This window comes from Oryctolagus cuniculus, chromosome 16 (genome assembly GCF_051225735.1).
Source record: "Oryctolagus cuniculus isolate XC-2025 breed Fujian yellow rabbit chromosome 16, ASM5122573v1, whole genome shotgun sequence".
In the NCBI taxonomy this organism is placed as follows: domain Eukaryota; kingdom Metazoa; phylum Chordata; class Mammalia; order Lagomorpha; family Leporidae; genus Oryctolagus; species Oryctolagus cuniculus.
This window is the reverse complement of record NC_142882.1, coordinates 4,263,287-4,284,450: the sequence shown is the minus strand read 5'-3', so window position 1 is coordinate 4,284,450 and position 21,164 is coordinate 4,263,287. Positions and strand designations below refer to the sequence as shown.

General features: G+C 39.4%; 1 protein-coding gene across 1 annotated transcript; it reads right to left on the bottom strand.

Annotated features, from left to right (window-relative positions):
• Window positions 1–2,725: 2,725 nt before the first annotated feature.
• On the bottom strand, window positions 2,726–19,892 carry LOC149121405 (vomeronasal type-2 receptor 116-like). The gene is made up of 7 exons (XM_089316306.1): window positions 19,803–19,892; window positions 14,132–14,295; window positions 10,856–11,141; window positions 9,683–10,489; window positions 8,416–8,643; window positions 7,949–8,072; window positions 2,726–3,660 (listed from the first exon to the last, which is right to left on the bottom strand). Exons 1-7 carry the CDS (start codon window positions 19,890–19,892, stop codon window positions 2,726–2,728), a joined length of 2,634 nt encoding a protein of 877 aa, XP_089172432.1.
• Between the last annotated feature and the right edge of the window lie 1,272 nt (window positions 19,893–21,164).

Below are 21,164 nucleotides of genomic sequence, written 5' to 3'. Positions count from 1 at the left end.
TCAGAAACCTGAATATAACCCTACAATTCAACCCAGCCATCCCACTCCTTGGAATTTACCCAACGGAGTTTAAATTGGCAAACAGAAAAGCAGTCTGCACCCTAATGTTTATTGCAGCACAATTCACAATAGCCAAGACCTGGCACCAACCTAAATGCCCATCAACTGTAGACTGGATAAAGAAATTATGGGATATGTACTCTTTAGAATACTATACTGCAGTAAGAAATAACGAAATTCAGTCATTTGCAACAAGATGGAGGAATCTGGAACACATCATGCTGAGTGAAGTAAGCCAGTCCCAAAGGGACAAATACCATATGTTCTCCCTGATCGGTGACAACTGACTGAACACCAAAAAGGAAACTTGTTGAAGTGAAATGGACACTATGAGAAATGGTGACTTCATCAGCATAGCCTCTTAGTAGTTTTTTTGTCTGTTCTACTTAATATGACTGGTTTAATTCTGTAATTAATACACAGATATTCTTAAGTGTTGAAATTTAACTGAAATATGATCCCTGTTAAACATAAGAGTGGGAATAAGAGAGGGAAGAGATGTACAATTTGGGACATGCTCAGGCTGACTTGCCCCTAATGGTAGAGTTAGAAACATACCAGGGGACTCCAATACAATCCCATCAAGGTGGCATGTACCAATGCCATCTCACTAGTCCAAGTGATCAATTTCAGTTCACAATTGATCATAATGAAAGGACTAAGAGTCAAAGGGAGCACATAAACAAGTCTACTACCTGCTAATACTAACTGATAGAATAAATAAAGGGGAGAGTGATCCAACATGGGAAGCGAGATACTCAGCAGACTCATAGAATGGCAGATGTCCTAAACAGCACTCTGGCCTCAGAATCAGCCCTAAAGGCATTCGGATCTGGCTGAAAAGCCCATGAGAGTATTTCAGGCATGGAAAGCCAAGACACTCTGGCAAAAAGATCTCTGTGAGTGAGATCCCAGTGGAAAGAACAGGACTTCAAAGAATGAGGTACCTTTCTCTGAAGGGAGGAGAGAACCTCCACTTTTACCATGACCTTGTCTAAACAAGATAAGAGTCGGAGAACTCAAGGGGCTTCCATAGCCTTGGAAAATCATGACTGGTGTATAGGGAGATTACTGATGCCATAAACAGGAGTGTCAATTGGTAAAGTCAACAACAGGAGTCACTGTGCACTTACTCCTCATGTAGGATATCTGTTCTTAATATTCTGTACATTGAGACTTAATGCTATAACGAGTACTCAAACAGTATATTTCACTTTGTGTTTCTATGGGGGTGCAAACGATTGAAATCTTTACTTAATGTACACTAAACTGATCTTCTGTTAAAAAAATAGAAATTATGAATTCCCAACTTGACTCTCACTGGGATTAAACATGACAATAGGTCTGATCTGATTTCATCATCAGTTAAAAAATCATCTATTATTTTTCACGTTATGTTTCTGTGGGAGCAAACTCTTGAAATCTTTACTTAATGTATGCTAAACTGATCTTCTGTATATAAAGAGAATAGAAAATGAATCCTCCAGTGAATGTAAGGGGAGAGGGAGTGGGAAAGGTCAGGGATGCGGGTGGGAGAGACGATATGGGGGGGGGAAGCCATTGTAATCCATAAGCCGTACTTTGGAAATTTATATTCATTAAATAAAAGTTAAAAATAAAACCTGAAAAAAAATTATTGAACATGTCTAATATTTGAACTGAAATACTCCAACAATATTATAAAGCCAACTTTAATATTACATGAATAATGAATGAATAAATACACTAATGAATGAATAAAAACAGCAAAGAGTGGCAGATGCTGTGGCACAGCAGGTTAGCACCCTGGCCTGAAGCTCCGCCATTCCATATGGGGGCCGGTTTGAGACCCGGTGCTCCATTTCTCATCCAGCTCTCTGCTAGGACTGGCAAAGCAGCAGAAAATGGCCCAAGTCTCTAAGACCCTGCACCAGGAACCCCTGGCTCCTGGCTTCACATCAGTGCAGCTCTGTGGAATGTGGCCAATAGGGAAGCGAATGAACAGATGGAAGACCTCTCTCCGTCTGCCTCTCCTCTCTCTGTGTAAACTCTTTCAAATAGATGAATAAATCTTACAAAACAGCAAATGTGTAACTCATTTTATTAAAATATGAATATTACAATGTCCACCAGGTGACAATGAAAACACAGAAATGAAAAGCAATGAAAAGTTTCAAGGAGAGCCTTTATCTGAGATCAGTTTGTGTTTGTGAACATGAAACTCAGACTAAGAAATTTATACACAGTATCATTTTTGAAGAAAGGAGGATTGGGACCAGCATGAGGGTGTAGAGGATATAACCACTGCTTGTAACTATGACATCCCATGTGGGTGCCAGTTCATATCCTGGCTGCTCCACTTGGAATACAGCTCCCTGTTAATGATCCAGAAAAAGCAGAGGAAGATGGCATAAGATGCTGACACTCAAATGGACAACTGAAATAATCTTGGTTTGGCAAGAACCAGCATTGAGCCACAGCAGATATCTTCAGCGTCTAGCACCAGATGGAAGGTTTTTCCCACTCTCCCTTTATTTTCTATGAGTTGTTGCTTCAGAACAAATACATTTTAAGAAAAGTATAAAACGTTCATAATATGGTTACACTGTGTAATTTTTTTATAACATCACAATGCAAAATTGGTTTTATAAATCTTAGTTTCTAACCATTGAAAACTGTGAGAGACTTAAGAGCTCTTCTTCAGAACATCTGTTTCCTTGGAAACTATTCTATCTCTTAATCCTTTCAAAGCATTCTTCTTAGGTCTGAAGAGAATAAAGTAGCACTTGGGAACAAAGATGCAGCGCAGGAGCCCCGCACTGGAGGCCAAGATGGAGAAGACCTCCACAGCCACCATGACCTTCCCCTTGGTGCTATGGTAGACAGGCAGGAAGGTCACCCAGACACTGCAGAACACCAGCATGCTGAATGTCAGGAACTTGGCTTCATTGAACATGTCAGGCAGATTCCTGGCTAGGAAAGCCACAGTGAAGCTCACCAGGGCCAAGGAACCCAGATAGCCCAGGACACAGTAGAAGGCAGTGACTGAGCCCTTGTTGCACACCAGGATGATGTGGCCATGCTCAGAGTGTGCATCTGTGTCAACAAAGGGAGGAGAAGTCCCAAGCCAGATGGCACAGAGAGCCAGTTGGATCAGGTAGCAGATGGGAATATTGGAATTAGGTACCCCTGATAGCAGCCAGTGTCTCATTCTTCTCCCTGGGGCAGTGAACTTGAAAGCCAGAAGCACAGTGATAGTTTTGGCCAGGATGGTGGAAACAGCTGCGGTGAATGCCATTCCAAACATGGTCTGCTGGAGGACACAGGTGGTTGTGTTGGGATGAACAATGAACAGTAAGGAGCAGAGGAAGCAGAAGGTGAGGGCAATGAGCAGGATATAGCTGAGACAACGATTGTTGGCCTTGACTATGGGAGTGTCTCGGTGCTTCACAAAGACCCCAAGGACAACAATGGTGAGGACAGAGAAGCACAGAGCTGTGCAGACCAGGGTCATCCCCAGGGGATCTTCAAATGACAGAAAGGTCACTTTTTTGTGGAAGCACTGGTCTCGCTCTGTGTTGGCATACTGAAGATCTGGACAGTTCACACATTGGTCCATATCTGGTGAGAAATGTAATAAACATCATCCCAAGTTCAGTTATTCTTGATTCACAAGTACCTTCTAGAATACCCAATGTAGCTAGTTTAGGCAAATAGTCCTTATTTGATGTGAAAGACAGCATATAAAATGACATATAAAATTATTGGTAATTATTTATGTCCATCTTCCTCATGTTAGCCAGAGTTAATACTTCATCTTCCTAAGTACCTTACATAATGAGAAGTACATTCTCTTTTTCTCCTAACAAAGCCATAAGGGCTACTCTCTGAATCTATTCATGGTGCTTTAAAAACATACCTTAACCTGTGTTATTTTAAACCACAAATTCCTTCTTTATTGTTTCTTCAGATAGGGAACTGATGATCAAGATGCCAGAGGGTTCCATGTGTGGTGAGGGCTACTCTGCTCTTATACAGGGCACATTTTGCTGCATGCTCACTTTGAACAAGAGCAAGCAGCAGCCTTTGATTTTTAAGTTTTTATTTAATGATTGCATTTTTCATACATTCACCTTTAGGAATATAGGAGTTCTTTTCCCTATACCCACCCTCCCACTCCCACTCCCATCACACCTCCTTCTTCCTCTTCCTCTACCATCTACTTCTTCATTATGGTTCATTTTTAGTTTGATTTCAAATACAGAGGACCAACTCCATGTTAAGCATAGATTTCAACAGTTGGTATCCACACACACAGATCACATATAGAGCACAGTTTAGAAACAAAATTTGCAGTGGATTCTCATAGTACAACTCATTAGGGACAGAGGTCCTACATGGGGACTAAGTACACAGTGACCTCTGTTGTTACTTTAATGATTAACATGTTTATGTATGTATGATGTCAGTGATCACCCCAGGCTCTTGCCATGGTCTGCCAAGGGTATGGGAGCCTTTTGTGAGCAGAGACTCCATCGGTATTTGGACAGGGCCATACGCAAAGTGGTTGCTCTCTCCTCACTTCAGACAAGAGTACATCCCTTTTTGATGACCTTTTCTTTCAACAGAGGTCTCACAGAGATCCTCCATGTAGTCTATTTTTTACTGCAGAGTCATGGCTTTCCATGCCTGAAATGAGCCCTTCTTTTAATGGTGCTATTCCCTCTGTACTCTCATGGCCCATTCAACCACCCAATGGTTGCAGTCTTTGTTTTAGTGAGTATTCATTTATTCATAATTTACATGAAAGTCAGAGTTTCAGAAGGAGGAAGAGAAGCAGAATGGAGAGAGAGGGAAAGAAGGAGAGGAGGACAGGGATAAAGAGACAGGGAGAAAGGGAAAGAGGTAAAAAGAGGAGGGGAATGATCTTCCCCCAGTGATTCACACCCCAAAAGACATTAATAGCTGGACCTCATCTGTTTTGAAGCCAGTAACTGGGAGCTTCTTCTGGGCTTCCTGTATTGGTGTGAGCTCTGAAACTTGGGCCATCTTCAGCTGCTTTCCCAAGCATCAGGAGAGAGCTGCATTGGAAGTGAAGCAGCTGGGACTGGAACTGTTGACCAACTGGGATGTTAGAATCCCAGCCAGGGGCTTACCCTACTATACCACAGCACTGGCCCCAGGTTCCCACTATTAATGTCATGGACTGGGAGATATACTTTATGAATTTTGGTTGCACAGAAATCACCAGGTGATCTCACTAAAACATATCTCTTTAAGGTAGAATCTGGATTATGTTATGATAGGGGAAAGCACTGATTGACAAACCACCATTAGAAGGCAAATGGTCAGGTTCTAGAGAAACACAGAACAGCTGTACACTTGATACCAGCTGGATTAGCTTTCACCCTTGAATGTTTTCATCAAAGAACACACTAGGATGCTGCCTGTAATCAGAGTCAGTCTGTAGACCAGCTTGAAACTTACTCCATATTTCCACTTTCCTGTCTTTTTATCCTTGAACATGAATTTTCTCTCCAGCTCTATCGTGTACCCTCCCATTTTCAAAATATTGCTCCATTGATGACTGATGTCTCAACTTGCAGATTTCTTCCAATATTTAGTTAGTCTTACCTTTGTATATTTCATACTTTTGAGACATTACAAGTGCCATCTTTTGTAGCTTTGGTTTCCAGAATTGGTAAGGAAAAGTAACTGCTTTGTACAATTTTGTATACCAGCACTACTTAATTCAATTATCAATTCACTGATTTCATTACACTATCCCAATATCACTTTAAATGATGCCGCTTTTATATCTTCCTTTTTAGTAAGTTTAATGTCATTCTTTTTTGAAAATATGCATGGAGCCGAACCTCCTGTGTAATTTTCTGTAGAAGTTGCGTTCTTTCGTCAACTTTGTATCCAATCTTCAGCCATAATTTCCATGTTTTGTAGCATTCAAAAATACTCTTCAGGATTGAAAGCTAATCCTTCTTTTTGTCATGTTTGAGTGGTTTTGTTCTTTGTTTACAATTCATAGATCACTTAGATTATATTAACTATTTTTCTTCAGTTATGCTAATTAATATTACAAATTTCATGTACTGTAAACTGAATTAGATTTTATGAAACTCTTTGGGCATGATGTAGCCTATTTAAAAAATACTGTTAGTTTTACATTGTTTGAGATTTCAAATGTATGAATTTATTTCAACAACAGTGTCTTACAATTTCATTTTGCTGAAATATCTGGCAGTATTTGATCCATCAACTTGAGATGTTCCCATAGAAGAAACAGAATTTTTCCATTTTTCCTGTTCTCTATAGGAGTTGAGAAAGGAGTTCATCTGAAAATTGTTTATCACAATTCAAGTATTGGGAATTATTTTAATAACTGTGAGGATATTTGGATTTTTCAAATATTGCTCAACATATTTCAAAATATTTCTATCTGAGAATATCTGAATTTATTCTATATTTTTCAATGTATCAGAATTAAATGATTAATAAGCTGTAATATTAGTATTTTTACATCTAAATAGACCCCTTCAGCGCTCTCTGTGTATACACACACACACACAGAGTAATCTTACTGTTCACACTGTTCCATCTTGCTGAGGTTCATAAATCTCGTTTATGATCACAAACTTTAAATTCTTCCAATGTTTACTTACTTCAATTTCCTTATAATGTCCACATTTTACCTTTAAGGGCTGGTGCTGAATTTGCAGTCATTGACCTACCTTGGTATGCATACTTATTTTTTTAAAGACAGAGTTACAGAGGGAGGTAGAGACAGAGTGAGGTCTTCCATCTACTGGTTCACTCCCCAGATGGCTGCAGCAGCCAGAGCTGTGCTGATCTGAAGACAGCTTCGGAGTCTCTCATGTGTGTGCATTGGCCCAAGGACTTGGGCCATCTTCTACTGCTATCCCAGGCCACAGCAGAGAGCTGGATCAGAAGAGGAGCAGTTGGGACTAGAACTGGCACCCATATGGGGTGCTGGTGCTTCAGGCCAGGGCTTAAACACACTGTGCCACAGTGCCAGGCCCACTATGCATACTTATTACCATGTATGTCAGCTTGTGTTCTTTTGATATGAATTTTATAAATGTGTGTACATATGTAAGCATAAGAAGGTTCTTAAAGATTTATATTTTGAGCAGCAATGACTTTTGTCAAAGGCTAAGATTAGCCCCATTTATGATATTTGATGAGTATTATCCACAGGATGATATACTCTATGATTTCTAACATAGTTTTTCACATAACACACAGTTTGTGTAGAGTTGCACTTTCTCACTCCAAGCATGCTACACTTGAATTTGTTGAAAGCATTTTTACCTATACAAGCACAAGGAACTCAGACATGAGTTTTCCTATACTGAATTAGCACATACACCACACTACTCCCATGGACTGTACTCTGTTGCCAGAACCTTTCATTATCAACAATAAGTTTCACAAAATTAGAATGATACTAAATATATGGTACAAATAACTACTAATGCAACAGAAGCAAAAACTGGAAAATCTTTATGATACATCGGATAGCATAGCTCTGACTCATGGCTAAATCTTAGAAATGCCACACTGTTTTATGGGGTGAATATTCTCCAATCTTGGTTTCTATTCATTTTTTACAATATGTATATCAGCCTGAACTCCAACATGGTCAGCATTACAGAGACATTCAGTCTCTTGTATGCTTTCATAAATAATACAAAGAGTGTATTGTGGAAAGTTTTATCCTTTTGTGGATTATTATTGATTATAAGGAATAATTTCTACCTGAAGGGGGGAAGACTATTCTCAGCAGTCATATTCCACAGATTTTCTTTCCATGGATAAGTTGATAATTTAAGAAACAGGTGGTAACTTCTCCAAGAGGCAGGCATTGACTTACCTGTCTGATTGGAAATCTCATTCCCAGGACAAGGTGTGCAATCAAAACAACAGGCAGGCTTTCCCTCCAGAGGGGTTTTCCTGAATCCAGGGCTGCAACTCACACTGCATACCGAGTGTGGAATCTGAGCGAAAATCAGATGAGTGTTGGTCATAATTCAGACTATTACTTAAGTTCCAAGTAGAGGGTTTCCAAGTCCTGCAAACCTGTTCACTGAAACTGTAAACATCTGTTTCTGACACAATGACAACATTCTATTTGATTTTCTTATAGATTCAAAAGACTTGCACGAACAAATGTGTTTACTGTCCATCCCCAGACACTAAAAACATAAGAAAGTATTTGGATTGGAAGTGGAGTGGTTTAATGTCTCTAAGTGTCTTTTGAATAAGCCATACTGCACATACTCCCTTAGCAGTTGGGGGGTAACAATGTGTCATGTGAAACTTATGATCAGTCCTACTTACCTCTGTAATTCCTGTGGCCCACTGTATCAAATTCTCAGAGAGAGACAACTGTTCACTCTGTGAAACGTATGGGGAAAACCGTCCTACTTTAACCTTACGTCCAAAACCATATGGAAAATTCCAAAAGTTGAGAATGTCATATTCAGCTTCCAAATTTCTCTTCTGATTCAAATTTACTAGGTCACCAGCTGGATTGGTAAATTGGAGATTCTTCAGAAATGGGTGCAACTGGAAAAATGCATCATATTCTCATGAAGACTGCCCAAGTAATAACACATGAAACCCAGGTTAGAGAAAACCTCTCTTTGTCTGTAATCACAAATAAACAATTGAACATGTTTAGGACCACCCAATGAATTGAAGTAAAAAAAAAAAAAAAACCTGATGAGAACTACATCAAGGTAAGTATGATTTCACTCATTTTTCTACAAAAACAAGGGGAATCAAAAATATCCAGCTGTGAGTTTCAGACCATTTCCTTTTTTTTTTCTTTTTTTTGACAGGCAGAGTGGACAGTGAGAGAGAGAGAGACAGAGAGAAAGGTCTTCCTTTGCTGTTGGTTCACCATCCAATGGCCGCCGTGGCTGGCACGCTGCTGCTGGTGCACTGTGCTGATCTGAAGGCAGGAACCAGGCACTTGTCCTGGTCTCCCATGGGGTGCAGGGCCCAAGGACTTGGGCCATCCTCCACTGCACTCCCTGGCCACAGCAGAGAGCTGGCCTGGAAGAAGGGCAACCGGACAGAATCCGGTGCCCCGACCGGGACTAGAACCTGGTGTGCCGGCACCACAAGGTGGAAGCTTAGCCTACTGAGCTGCAGCACTGGCCAGATTCAGACCATTTCCAATAGTACATTCCAAGTACATTTTCTCAGTGTACCTAGGAGAACTATCTGTAATAAAGTTACTAGAATAAAGAACTGTGCAAATTATATGAGATTCCTTATGTTCATTTTAGATGAACATCCTCAGTGACATTTGAACCTGAAAATAATTACTGTACTGCTGAAGTTGAAAATGGAATAACACAGTCTAGGTATTTCACATGTCAAAATTAAATTGACAAAATTGGAGAGTATTTTTAAGTCACAGCACTGATGCTGATCCAAGAGACCTGCCCACTTTTCATTGGAGCCCTTTTGCTAATGACAAATTACAGGCAGAGGCTCAATTTTTATCTTGGGTTTCAAGCTACTTGGATCGAACACCTGCAGAAGCTCTTAAGGGGATCACTTCAGGAGTACATGTCAACAATGGAAACCAAGTTACCTGCCAGGGAGAAAATGCCACCTTTGCCCCATTGTTCACTGGCTGCATTTCTACCTCTTGTAGAAGCCTCTCATGTACACTGTGGGCCACAGCATACACAGCATTGTATATGTTGTAACTCCCATCACTCATGGTCATATCAAAATGAAGTGGAGGCAAGGATTCCAAGGAAGCATTCAGTGGACAGTTCTGCAGAGTTTTACAGGATGTCCCAGTAACTGAGCAATTAAAAGCCAGTGACCAGAATTTGGAGAGGTAAGAGTCTTCTGGGTACTTGGAAGGGTTAGCTGTCCGAAGAAAGTTTTTGAAACCAGAGATCTCAGCATGGTGGTGTGAAAAAATGAAAGTCCCATGGAATGAGTGGAACAGGAAAGGTACCTCAGAGCTGGCAAAATCCCATTGTGAGGTGGTGACACAGACTTTCCACATCATTAACTTCCACCATGATTGAAAGCTGGCGCCTATGAGTGACTCTGTGACACAGAAAAGAATCACCACATTTGCTGATGATTTTAGGATCTGGATATGAGCACTATTTTGGAATGAAGAAAGTGACTCTACAGTGGCTGGGATCAATTCCACAAAGTCTACACAGATGCCATTCTTCTGCATCTCGGCTTTCAAATCAGACATAAACTGAATACCTTTTGGGAGGTCTGAGATGGCCAAACCCACCCAGGTCCACCCAAAGTGGAGCACCAAGGAGGCCATGCCACGGGCCAGAGAAGTGTCTTTGGGTGCCATCTGATAGAGGGAGGGAAACTGACCACTGTGAGTCAGAAGCGGTTCAAAAGGCCCAAGAGTCAGCTAAGGGAAAAGGCAAGAAATCTGTGTTAGGTTATTGTCATAGTGTAAATTATCATTCCTGAAAAAATTAAGCATATAATGGAAGTGTCAGATTTTAGAATCTTTGATTTTTTTCATCTCTCACTACATGAGATCTTCCTAGTTCATGAATCATTAGACTCACAGGTTGAGAAAAACATTTCTCCTTTTCACTCACCCACACCTCTGCTTCAGAAGAAATGTAGCTAATCCACAAAATCTCTGCACGCATTCTCTTCAGATCACATACTGTGTTAAATGTATAAGTTCTCTGTCACTTTAATTTTTGGTTCTAAGTAAGGCACCTAAGGTGATGTACTTTATCCCACTTTTTCACTACACACTCACCTGTGGAATTTTGTAGAGTTCCAGCAGTGTCCCCATTTGGACAGCAATGCTGCTTTCTGATATTACAGCAACAGACTTGCTCTGTTTCCTACATGTGTAATTAGGAACGTGCTTTTCCATTCCCGCAAGCCAGATGAAGGGGTTCTCCATCACAGTCATATGAGTGTGCATGACATTATAGAGACCAAATCCCAAGGTCATGTTGGGTAAAAGATGGGGGTTTTTGTTGATCTCCTCAATAGCGAAAACCAAGGCCAGAGCATACTGGTAGTTTTTGGACTGAAACCTGCATGAAATGCACAAGGATCTTTAAGGGAAAAGCCTCCAATCCAGATTATCTTCAATTCTGTGATTACTATGACAGATGGATTGGTCATGGCAAAAAATTCTTATGTTCTAATCCGTATGTGTAGATTTGCTGAGTACAGAGTGTGAACTGTTGTATTTGTAGGACACATGTCGTCACTAGAACCAAAGCTTCTACCAGCTTTTACTGGTTTCCAAGCCTAAATGATTCTGAAAAATAAGATCTGCTTTTACATCATAATGTCTTGGGCATGTTATCACATGGTTTTCCATGCAGCCAAAGAACATGATCTTATTTTTGGATGCACACCTCATCAATTTAAATCACCTCTGGCAACAGCTACCTCTTCTAAGTTTTTATATTTCATCTCTAAAGTAAATACTACAACAGGTTCTGGAGTGCATTCTCTAAAATTTATGCACACCTAGGAGTACACTCCAGTTGTCAAAGAAAGCATGACAAGGAAAGTCACATCATCTTTAGCACTGCCTCTAAATGTTTCCTACATCCACAAACTACAATGATTCTTCATCTTACCACATCATTAAGTGCTTGTTGAAATAGCAGTCATTCGATCATAATGCTGCAGGTTGTAAAGGGAAAAGAGAGTAACTCAATTGAAGGCTATGTGTTCAAAAAGAGGGATGATGTCACAGTACTGAGAATGGTAAATGGGAGTCTGTAATTAATCCTGAAAAATCTCTTCCCCATCAAACTTACCCATCAACCAGCATCACAAGCCAAGAAAATAAAATTGAATTCAGAGCTTGAAAGAAGGGAAATATTTAAAAGGGAGGAGCACTTTAGAGAAGCTGGAAACACTCCCTGGGTGAACACGAATCACTGGGCTATGAGGCACCTGGTGCTTTACAATTAAGCCAGTAATGCATTTAGAACACTAAACATATGCTAAAGTAAATCATTATGAGTGGTATCAGTATTTACTCCAAACAGGACTTCTTCACTCAACTTTTCCTACAATATTGAATATAAATAGTCTTCCATGCAAAGAAAATGATGCATTTCTACTTTCTAGGATCTGACATTTCACAAAGAATGCAAATGAGGAGCCCCTTGTATTTATTTCTGATGTCCTGTGTGCTAATTCCTCATGAATAGACCAAGTCACGTACACTGCTTGTTAAGGGTCAGTGTGTGCTCCAGAGGAAGTGACAGTTTTTCAGTTCTTGGTTCTTGCTGTAACATAATATGGATATATGTATGCATATTACATATGTATTCTATCTATATATCTATACATATGTATACTATAACCATGCACACAGTAGCTATATATATAGTGTTTTATGTATATATAGTTTCCATACATATTTGCTATCCAAATATGTCATTCATACTTTGTAGAATGAGGAAATTTGAAAATCATTGCTATGAATCAAATAAAATTCAGTTTTGTATTTCATATATCTGTTTCTCATTACTATCACACTTCCATTATTCCTCATCCTCTCATTTCTTTCTCCAGCTGCTGCCTTGTACCAAAATGTCTAGATGGCTCCTTGACACACTGGAATTTGTAAGTTTATCTCTTTTATGCTGTGTTCTTTATCTCTAAAAACAGTTTATCAGTAATTGTTGTATATTCTAAAGTTGGTGAATCTAACATTGGAGGGTACAGTGCCTAAATGTATTAACAGCTCAGTATTTCTTATTTTTCCAAGAATCATCAACACAGATATTTTCCCTGGGTTTATTAAGATTTGATTATGATCTCCAGTTTGCATGGCATACATCTTGGAGGAACTTGGGCTCTATTCATAGCCTCTTTTCCTACTACTGGAAATTCACTACCTCCTGGTCCCTGTCATTAAGGGTACACATAAATGTTGTGCTGCATGCATAACCATAGGGAATACTACTAGTAATGAATAAATATTTCATGAATTGGATGCCATGTGCACACATTAAATTAGGTGAATTTATAAAAATCAATGTGAAGTGAGTAATATTGTTATACCAAGCTAGTATCCATTAGATTTTTTTCTGCAGAGATATTTGGACAAATGCCTAAAATACTTCATCAGTTGCATCACCTTGGTGGCACCAACTATACTTCTCAAATCCATTGGCTTTAATGATACTGAAATGATCTATATCCTAATACCTACCTTCTAGCAAAGTTCTATGCAGCTGCAACCTACTTCCTGTAGCCTTACAGTAGAAACCAATTAGAAAAGTGGCACCTTCATAAACAAGCTTGAAGAAAACAATTCCGCTGTCCTACAAGATACTATATTCTGCATGCATGAAATTTATATATGCTATATATGTATATGAAACATTTATATTTAGCTACAAATAAAGAATCTTCAAGAGGGGCAACAACAGAATAATCCCCCTTAAGAAATCTATTTTGCCCAGAAAAGGCAGAATCAGGGAAACACTGTAAATGTATTAGATTACAACCATTGAATTTCTGATGGGTATAATCATCAGTAAAATATAATTATTATATTTGTGCAAAGGTGTTGCCCTAAGATTACTTTTACATAGAAAAAACTTTTTGAATCTTTTCTCCTTTACAACTGTAGAAGAAATGAAGTGTTCTCATGGCCCCAAATCTAGTACGTAGCCGAAAAGAGTGTGAGCACATGTGGAAGAGCTCATGTAACTCAGTTCATTCATTTCAGTGCATGGGTTCTGCAAGAATCTGCTACTGAGGCACAATAGGCCCCGGAGCTGATGAAGGTGGACAGGGAAGGATAGGAGGATACCTACCAGACTCTGGTTCCCCCTCTGATGAGACAACATTTCCATGAACCATCCACGGTGCCAGGCAGAAAGAAATGTCTTCCTCATGCCCCAAATCAATTACCAGCAGTTTTTAGGAGGGACAGAAGATGGACAGGGCAGGGATACAGAACATATTTGCCTATCCATTTTCAGACCCAATAACAAGTAGCTAATATGTAAATAAATGGAAAATGGTTATGGCAAGGAGAACTTACCATCTGAATTTGCGATATTTGATGAAACTCCTCTCGATTCTGGGAACATCATATGTGTAAATGTGCAAAAAAGCAGCGATCTCAATATCTCCATCCTTGTAAAAACTCTGTTCCATCTGGGAATAGCAGTCGGGACCATCCTGACAAGTCACAAGGAGATACAGCTGCAGAAAGAGCAACAGAAAAATCAAAATAAACATCTGTGAAAAACCCTATGCGACAAGAGCACTGGAACATGCAGGGTCATGCAGGTGGATACATAGTGTGTGTGTGTGTGTGTGTGTGTGTGTGTGTGTGTGTGATTGCTTGAAACAAGTCACTTTAATACTGCTCCATCTGACCTCTTTCCACCAGCTATCCACTCATCCATGGGGGAATCTGATACTTTTCTGCCCTGAGGCTCTGCAGTTCAGATCTTCTGTCCTGGTGAAAAACACAAGTAGAAAAACATGTTTGTGAATCATCCTCTTCACCCAGGTGCCAGGATTTCCTCCAAGTCCATGGATACAAAGACTCAAGGGAGAGACTCCTGCTAGTTACATTTGGTCCAAGGGCTTTGTCAATAAACCACTCCATGAACTTTTGGCAATTATGTATCGGGATTGCATCAGAGAGCATGAAGGGAGGCATCAGGTGAGGCTTTCAGTAAGCTTTCAGACCAGAAATCTCCAGTGTCACACACTACAATGACTCAAAGTGCTACAGGGCAGCCTTCCTCAACCAGTGTTCTGGCAGCCACAAATCACTTTGATAGCACACAGACCCCAAACCAATCCTGTTTACAGAGATACCCACTAGGACATGTGGTTTTCAATCACTGTGCAACCAGTAATCAGCCTGAATTCAGATATGTCCATTCTGCATTTCTAATCACTTCATCTTTAGTTGTAAAACATAAAAATCATCCACATTGCTGTTAACCCTGGTAACCCCATAATGATCTGCTTTTGCACCTACAACCTTGGTTGGTGCTCACATGAGAACCTGGAACTATTTGAGTACTTATTTATAGCTTTTTACTCTAGGCAGAGAATACCAGCTGGAAGTCACCTCTTTATTCCCACCACCACAAACACCAAGGTCAGGATCATGCCTGCAGACACCTGTACTTCTTGAATGCAAGTGACTTTCAGGATGCTTATGTAGGACACCATCAGTGCAGCTAGGTACTATTAATCCTTTGCCAAACCACAGACTGCACAACACATGAGTGAACAAAATGGATACCATGTCCTATAGGCAATAATGAGGATCAACACTGACTAATCATTTGTGCTTGTATACCTGTGTGAGGTATTGCCAATGGAGTAAATCTAATAAGGGGGGTAGAGAGGGCATATATGAGAACTCTATTTTTCCACTCAAAAGTTTTCTAAACTCAAATTACTGTAAATGTAGTGCCTAATATTTTAAGTAAAACACATTTTTCATTGCTTAGCCACTGCCCTGATGCCATTAGTGAGATTTTGATTAGGGGCACATGCAAAGTGAGATGCAGTATAGGAGCAAAATACACAACAGAATTCAGTGACTTGCCTAAAAATGAAAATATAATTTCCTGATGAGTTAAACTTATTACTGGTACATTGATGAAGCTTGTTGTCTATTCAGTTAAACAAGAAAAATAAATCTAAATCAGAGAGCAAGCATCCACTGTTCTCTCTAATGTGTAGGAACTAAAAATAGAGTCAGTCTGAATGCACTCCATTCACTGAAAAAAAGATTGGGAATGGAGAGGATGAACTCCATGCAATGAAGAGGCTTCAGGAAATCCATGGAAAATGTGTGTTATGAAACAGTTATGGATGAATTTTAAAAAATTTGCACCCAGATATGTTCAATAATTTTTGCGTGTTTCTTTCATATTTAACCTTCTCATCTTCTATACTCTTAATGCTGCATTTGACATTTTTTATAGTTTGTGATGAATGCTTCAATTCTAGAACTTCAGACTTAATTCAGGGAAATATATATTCTAATTGCATAAACTTATATGGAATCTGAGATCATACATTTATGTCAAATTGAACTTTAGCAACAACATCATAAAGGTTGATAATATTTTTTCTTTTTGAGACTTTTAATAATTTATATTGAAGTCCAATATCATGTAGGTTACTGCAAAGCAATTTCCAGAAACAAAAATATGTGGACATTTGAGTGAGTAGGTACAGAGTTCTCTGTGTGTATAGGGAACACACACATTAACTTACACTCATTCTACATCAAGAACACTGTCTCCAATGGACTATCCTGGACTATCTTCTCAGGCTCAATACACTTCAAATCAAAAGTAGAAATCACTATAAGTCATTGTAACTTAATGTCATAGCAAGTAGTAAAGGAAACTAAGAAAATCTACAATGCAGAGGTGAGCTGGCATGTCAGCACTCACTGTATCAATTCTCAGTAACTCCAAATTATCTATGCTGGTATGTAAAGTCTACAACACTGCATTTTTAACCATTTTTAATTATGTCCCAGCCAAAAATCCCCAATTCCTCCATCTTCCAGCCATACTTAATCTGATGCAGCTCCTCTGAATATAACAGAACATGACACTTTGCTAGTGTTGCCATTTATGGTAATCTATCAGGATTCTGTTTCTAACATTATCCATCTAACCTAGGAATAATACTGCTGATTACTGAAGAGAGACCAAGAAGGCTGAATGAGAAGGACATACTGTTATAATCTAGGAGGAGATATAAAAGTAAAAGTGGAAGAAATACATTCTCATGGGATAGTAAGAGAGAAAACCACAGTGAGAATTCTATGGAAGGAAGAAGAATGCTGTGGATCAGTGTGGAAGTTGCAGACATGCAATATGTTCAAGGACACAACAGAAAATCCCAGCAGCCAAGAGCCAGAGAAAGCAACAGTGTTGGAGAGGGAGGGGTGATCAGACTGCAGTGCCTGAGCCACTGGTTATGTAATTGGAGGGAGAGATTTCAAGAGTCAACCACCTGACAGAAAATGGGAGAATATGGCTACCTGTCCTTCCAGATACATGTTTACAACATACAAATTAAAAAAAAAAAACAGAAGGGACAATACAAATATCATCAAAACTGCATAGAGGAATTGAACAGACATTCCTGCACAAATAGAAGAGCCAAAGGCCTTACCAAGGGCGCTAAACATTAGTAAACTTGGAATACTAGTCAAAATCACACTGAGATATCACCTCACATCTGCTCAATTGGCTACAATAATTTTTGTTTTTAAAGATCTTGTTTGAATGGAAGATTGAGAGAGTGAATGTGAGTGATAAAGTCAGAAAGAGAGAGGGAGAGAGAGAGAGAGTGAAAGAGAAAGTATCTTCCATCCCATGGTTCACTCTCCAAATGATCACAACAGCTGGAGCTGAGCTGATCCAGAGACAGGAGCCACGGGCTTCTTCAGGTCTCCCAAATAGCTGCAAAGGACCAAAGACTTGGGCCACCTTCCACTGCGTTTCCTGGCCACGAAGGGCACATGGATCCTTAGGGATCTTTGGTAAATGTCTTCAACCATGATTATTATCAACTCCAAACCTAGAACTACTAGAGAATGAATGTTTTGTGCAAATATGCAGAGGTTGAAATACTGCTCTGTAGCATGATCATAGTTGATGAGGTCTTTGGGTGCTAATAGCAATTTTTTATGGCTTACCTAGTTGCTTTCTTGGAATTTTCAATATGAGACTGTGGAGAGAGTTTGTTACATCTCTCTAACAGGTGAAGACTGTGAGAAGAGGAAAGGAAAACTATCTTTACTGGAAGCAGGAAATGTGTCTTGGGCAAACACCAACCTCATGTATATTGATCCTGGTCTTACCAGCCTCAGAAATTCTGAAAAATAAATTCCTGTTGTTAAGTCATAAAGTCATGGCATGTTGTTAAATGGAAACTAGATGATTAACATGAGTAAATTGGGATGAACACTAGTTACTCTCATTTGTGTCAACAGACAGCTCTCCCAAGTCCTTGGATTTTGTATTTGTAGCAAATGCCAGAACAGGCTCTGGAATGTTCTGTCTAAATTACATGTACCACAAGGAAGAGAAACTGATTTTAAAAGGAAAGCAAAATGAACTAAATACAAATCAGTCTTGCTGAATTTTGCGCATGTTCCATCATGGACCAAAATGGTTATTTATATTAGCGCATCATTAAATGACTCATCGAACAGCATCATCATGAACATGACTTTGTGCAAGGTCTTGGGAAAGAATAACTCATCTGAGGGCTATGTGGCTAGCAGAGGCAGGATATATAAGTGTGGAGCATGGTGGAGTACAAGGCTTGGCATTTATAACTGTTAAGCCTCCTCCTTTTCAAAACTGGGCATCAGCTCCCACCCCAGATCAGGAAACTAATTCAAATTCAAAGGCTGAATGAAGGAGAATCTTAAATGCAGAACATTTAGAAGATGCCAGAATCACTAGGGGGACTTCAAGTACTGTAGACCAGTGAAGCTGAATGGCTGCCATCTAGTTTTCTATGGAAATATGAAAAAGTATGTTTATATAAATAATGACTATTGGTAGCAGTTCTAACTCCAAATAGGTCTTATTCTCTGAATCTTAATTCAAGACTTTCATGCAGATTGACTTGCAGGTCAAGAAACACATCATGCATTTCTACAGGCACTGACACAAAACTTCCCCAAGGTTAGAACGCAGGTGCACTTTGTGTTTCAAGTGTCCTGAGTATTCAGTCATGATGAACAGTCGATTTCATGTTGACAGCTTATACACCCTCGTATGTTCTGACCAGAAGAGGTATCTTTCAATTGTTGGGCACATGATTTTATATGTTTCAAACATTACAAATTGTAAACTTGACTTTTCAAGTATCTCTTTATTATCTATGTTGCTTTCTGGGTGAGATAAGTGGAAAATTCCATTCTAAGCAAAAATACATTTTGTGATCTGTATTTAGTCTTTTTCTTCTTTGTCATTCTTCCAGTTTTCCTCTAATTGCTCTGTTCTCTTCATCTCCTCCTCCTCCTCCTCTTCTCTATAAAGCTGTATATGATCTCTGCCAAACAGGCTTTTGCTGAGAGTTTGCAAGTGGATACAATATGTCATTCCATCCTTTATCCTTTCTAACAGGTCATCAGTGGTAAGAAGAGATTCTGACACTGGGAAATCTAACAGTTGGGGATTTAGTGGCTCAAGCAGTTATTTTAAATTTAATATTTTATTCTGCTGTCATCAACAAATGTCTATTTTTCCTTCATGTTTCTAATGAGATTGCTTTATAAGGTGCTTCTTGCATGATTTTTCACTTGTGTGTTACCTGCATCCTTATCACAATATTTTCCTCCACTTAAGAACCATGAGAGTTTCTCCTGGTCATGGAATAATCCCATGTTGAGTGATTTCATTTTCATCTCATGTCTCAGAATTTATCTGGGATTCCCACATTAATTTGCCCCAGATGCATAGTGAAATACACATAATTTTTTTTTTCCTTTTAGGGTGGCTCTTAGCTTTTGTGTGTTGTTTTGTCTGCAAAAGCATTCAACTGTTTGCAATCCATTTCTTTCTTCCTGGGGTTTTCTCATCTAGCAAATTAGGGAAATAATCCAAATCATATTCTTTGAAAGACCTTGATTTCTGTTAAATGAAGAAAGGAAATCCAAAATCACAAGGAAGTAGAATTGGGCAGAGGCTCCCACTCACCACAGGATTCTGCCTGTCTTCTGATGAGAAAACTGTGTGCACAGAGCTGAGGCTCCAGACTTTGCTGAAGATCAATTTGGGGGCATTCATTATGGCAGATGTGTGGATCTCTGCAAACTTCAGGTGTCACTCTTGAGGAGCTGACATGAGAGGTTCCACAAGAAGGAGCCCTTAAAACCATCCCCTACCCCTTCAGGTGCATTTACTGCAGTCTTGCAGGCAAGGTCAAATCCATACTCTGCCTCAGGCACCCTCTAGTGCCTGAGGGCGGTATTGACCCTGACTGAAAGGAAGGGAGACATGGGCATAAGAGCAGCAGACAGCTCCAAATCAAGACTGGGTCAACTGAAACATCCAAGTATAATGGAAAGGATCTCCATGGGAACATCAGATGGCTGTGCAGAAATAAACACGTGTGTGTACAGGAAGTCTGAAAGACTATTTAGATAGGAGCTGCCTGTGTCAATGGGATTGCAGTTGTTTCCTTTTCTCTTTATAAATACTTAGATTCATTTGCATAAGGATACTATTGAACAATAAAGGATAACTGGCCAACTTCACATTGAATTTAAAAATGGATGCCAATGTGTTTCCTTTTTAATGAAATAAACAAGCCTATAATAAAACAGACAACTCATGAAAAGTAAGTCAGCACAGAATATACTATTCAGATAATACATAAACATATGATCTAACTATGAGTGATAGAAATTATAATCAGATATATTATTGGCACATTAACTCAGGACTTAGTTTTTGCATGCAAAAATATAGAATTTCAGTTCCAGTAATCTTGCCTTTACAAACACACATACATACACAACAAAATTGTTTTGAAACTCAAGGACTCAGATACCAATTGACTTGGATATTAGAAGACACACATGCTAATGGCTATTCATACACAACTGAGTATGACTCAGGAAGTGTTGCTATGTTCTGAGACAGCCACATAAAGTTATGGTACCTCCCACCCAAGTGCTTCTCATGCTATAGCTGCTGAAGACACTGTTGGAGGGTTTGTGGAGAAAGAAGTAATTGTATCAGGAACTGATGACTCTGCTGGAGATGATGGGGACATTTAATTTAAGATGCCTCAGTTAGGGAAAAGGCTCTCAAAAGGTAGTTGGAATCTGCATGATCTGGTGCTTCACCACTTATCTTTGAGAATAATGGAAATTGGAGCTGGGCAGTGGTGCAGTATGTTAAGTTTCCACCTTGAGTGCACACACTTTACAACCTCTGCTGGAGAGCACTTGGGAAAAAGGTTCCCTAATCCACAGTTGGTGGGAATGTCAAATGGTGCAGCACTGTGGAATACAGTACAGAATTGTCTGTGAAAGAAAATAGATCTGCCATATG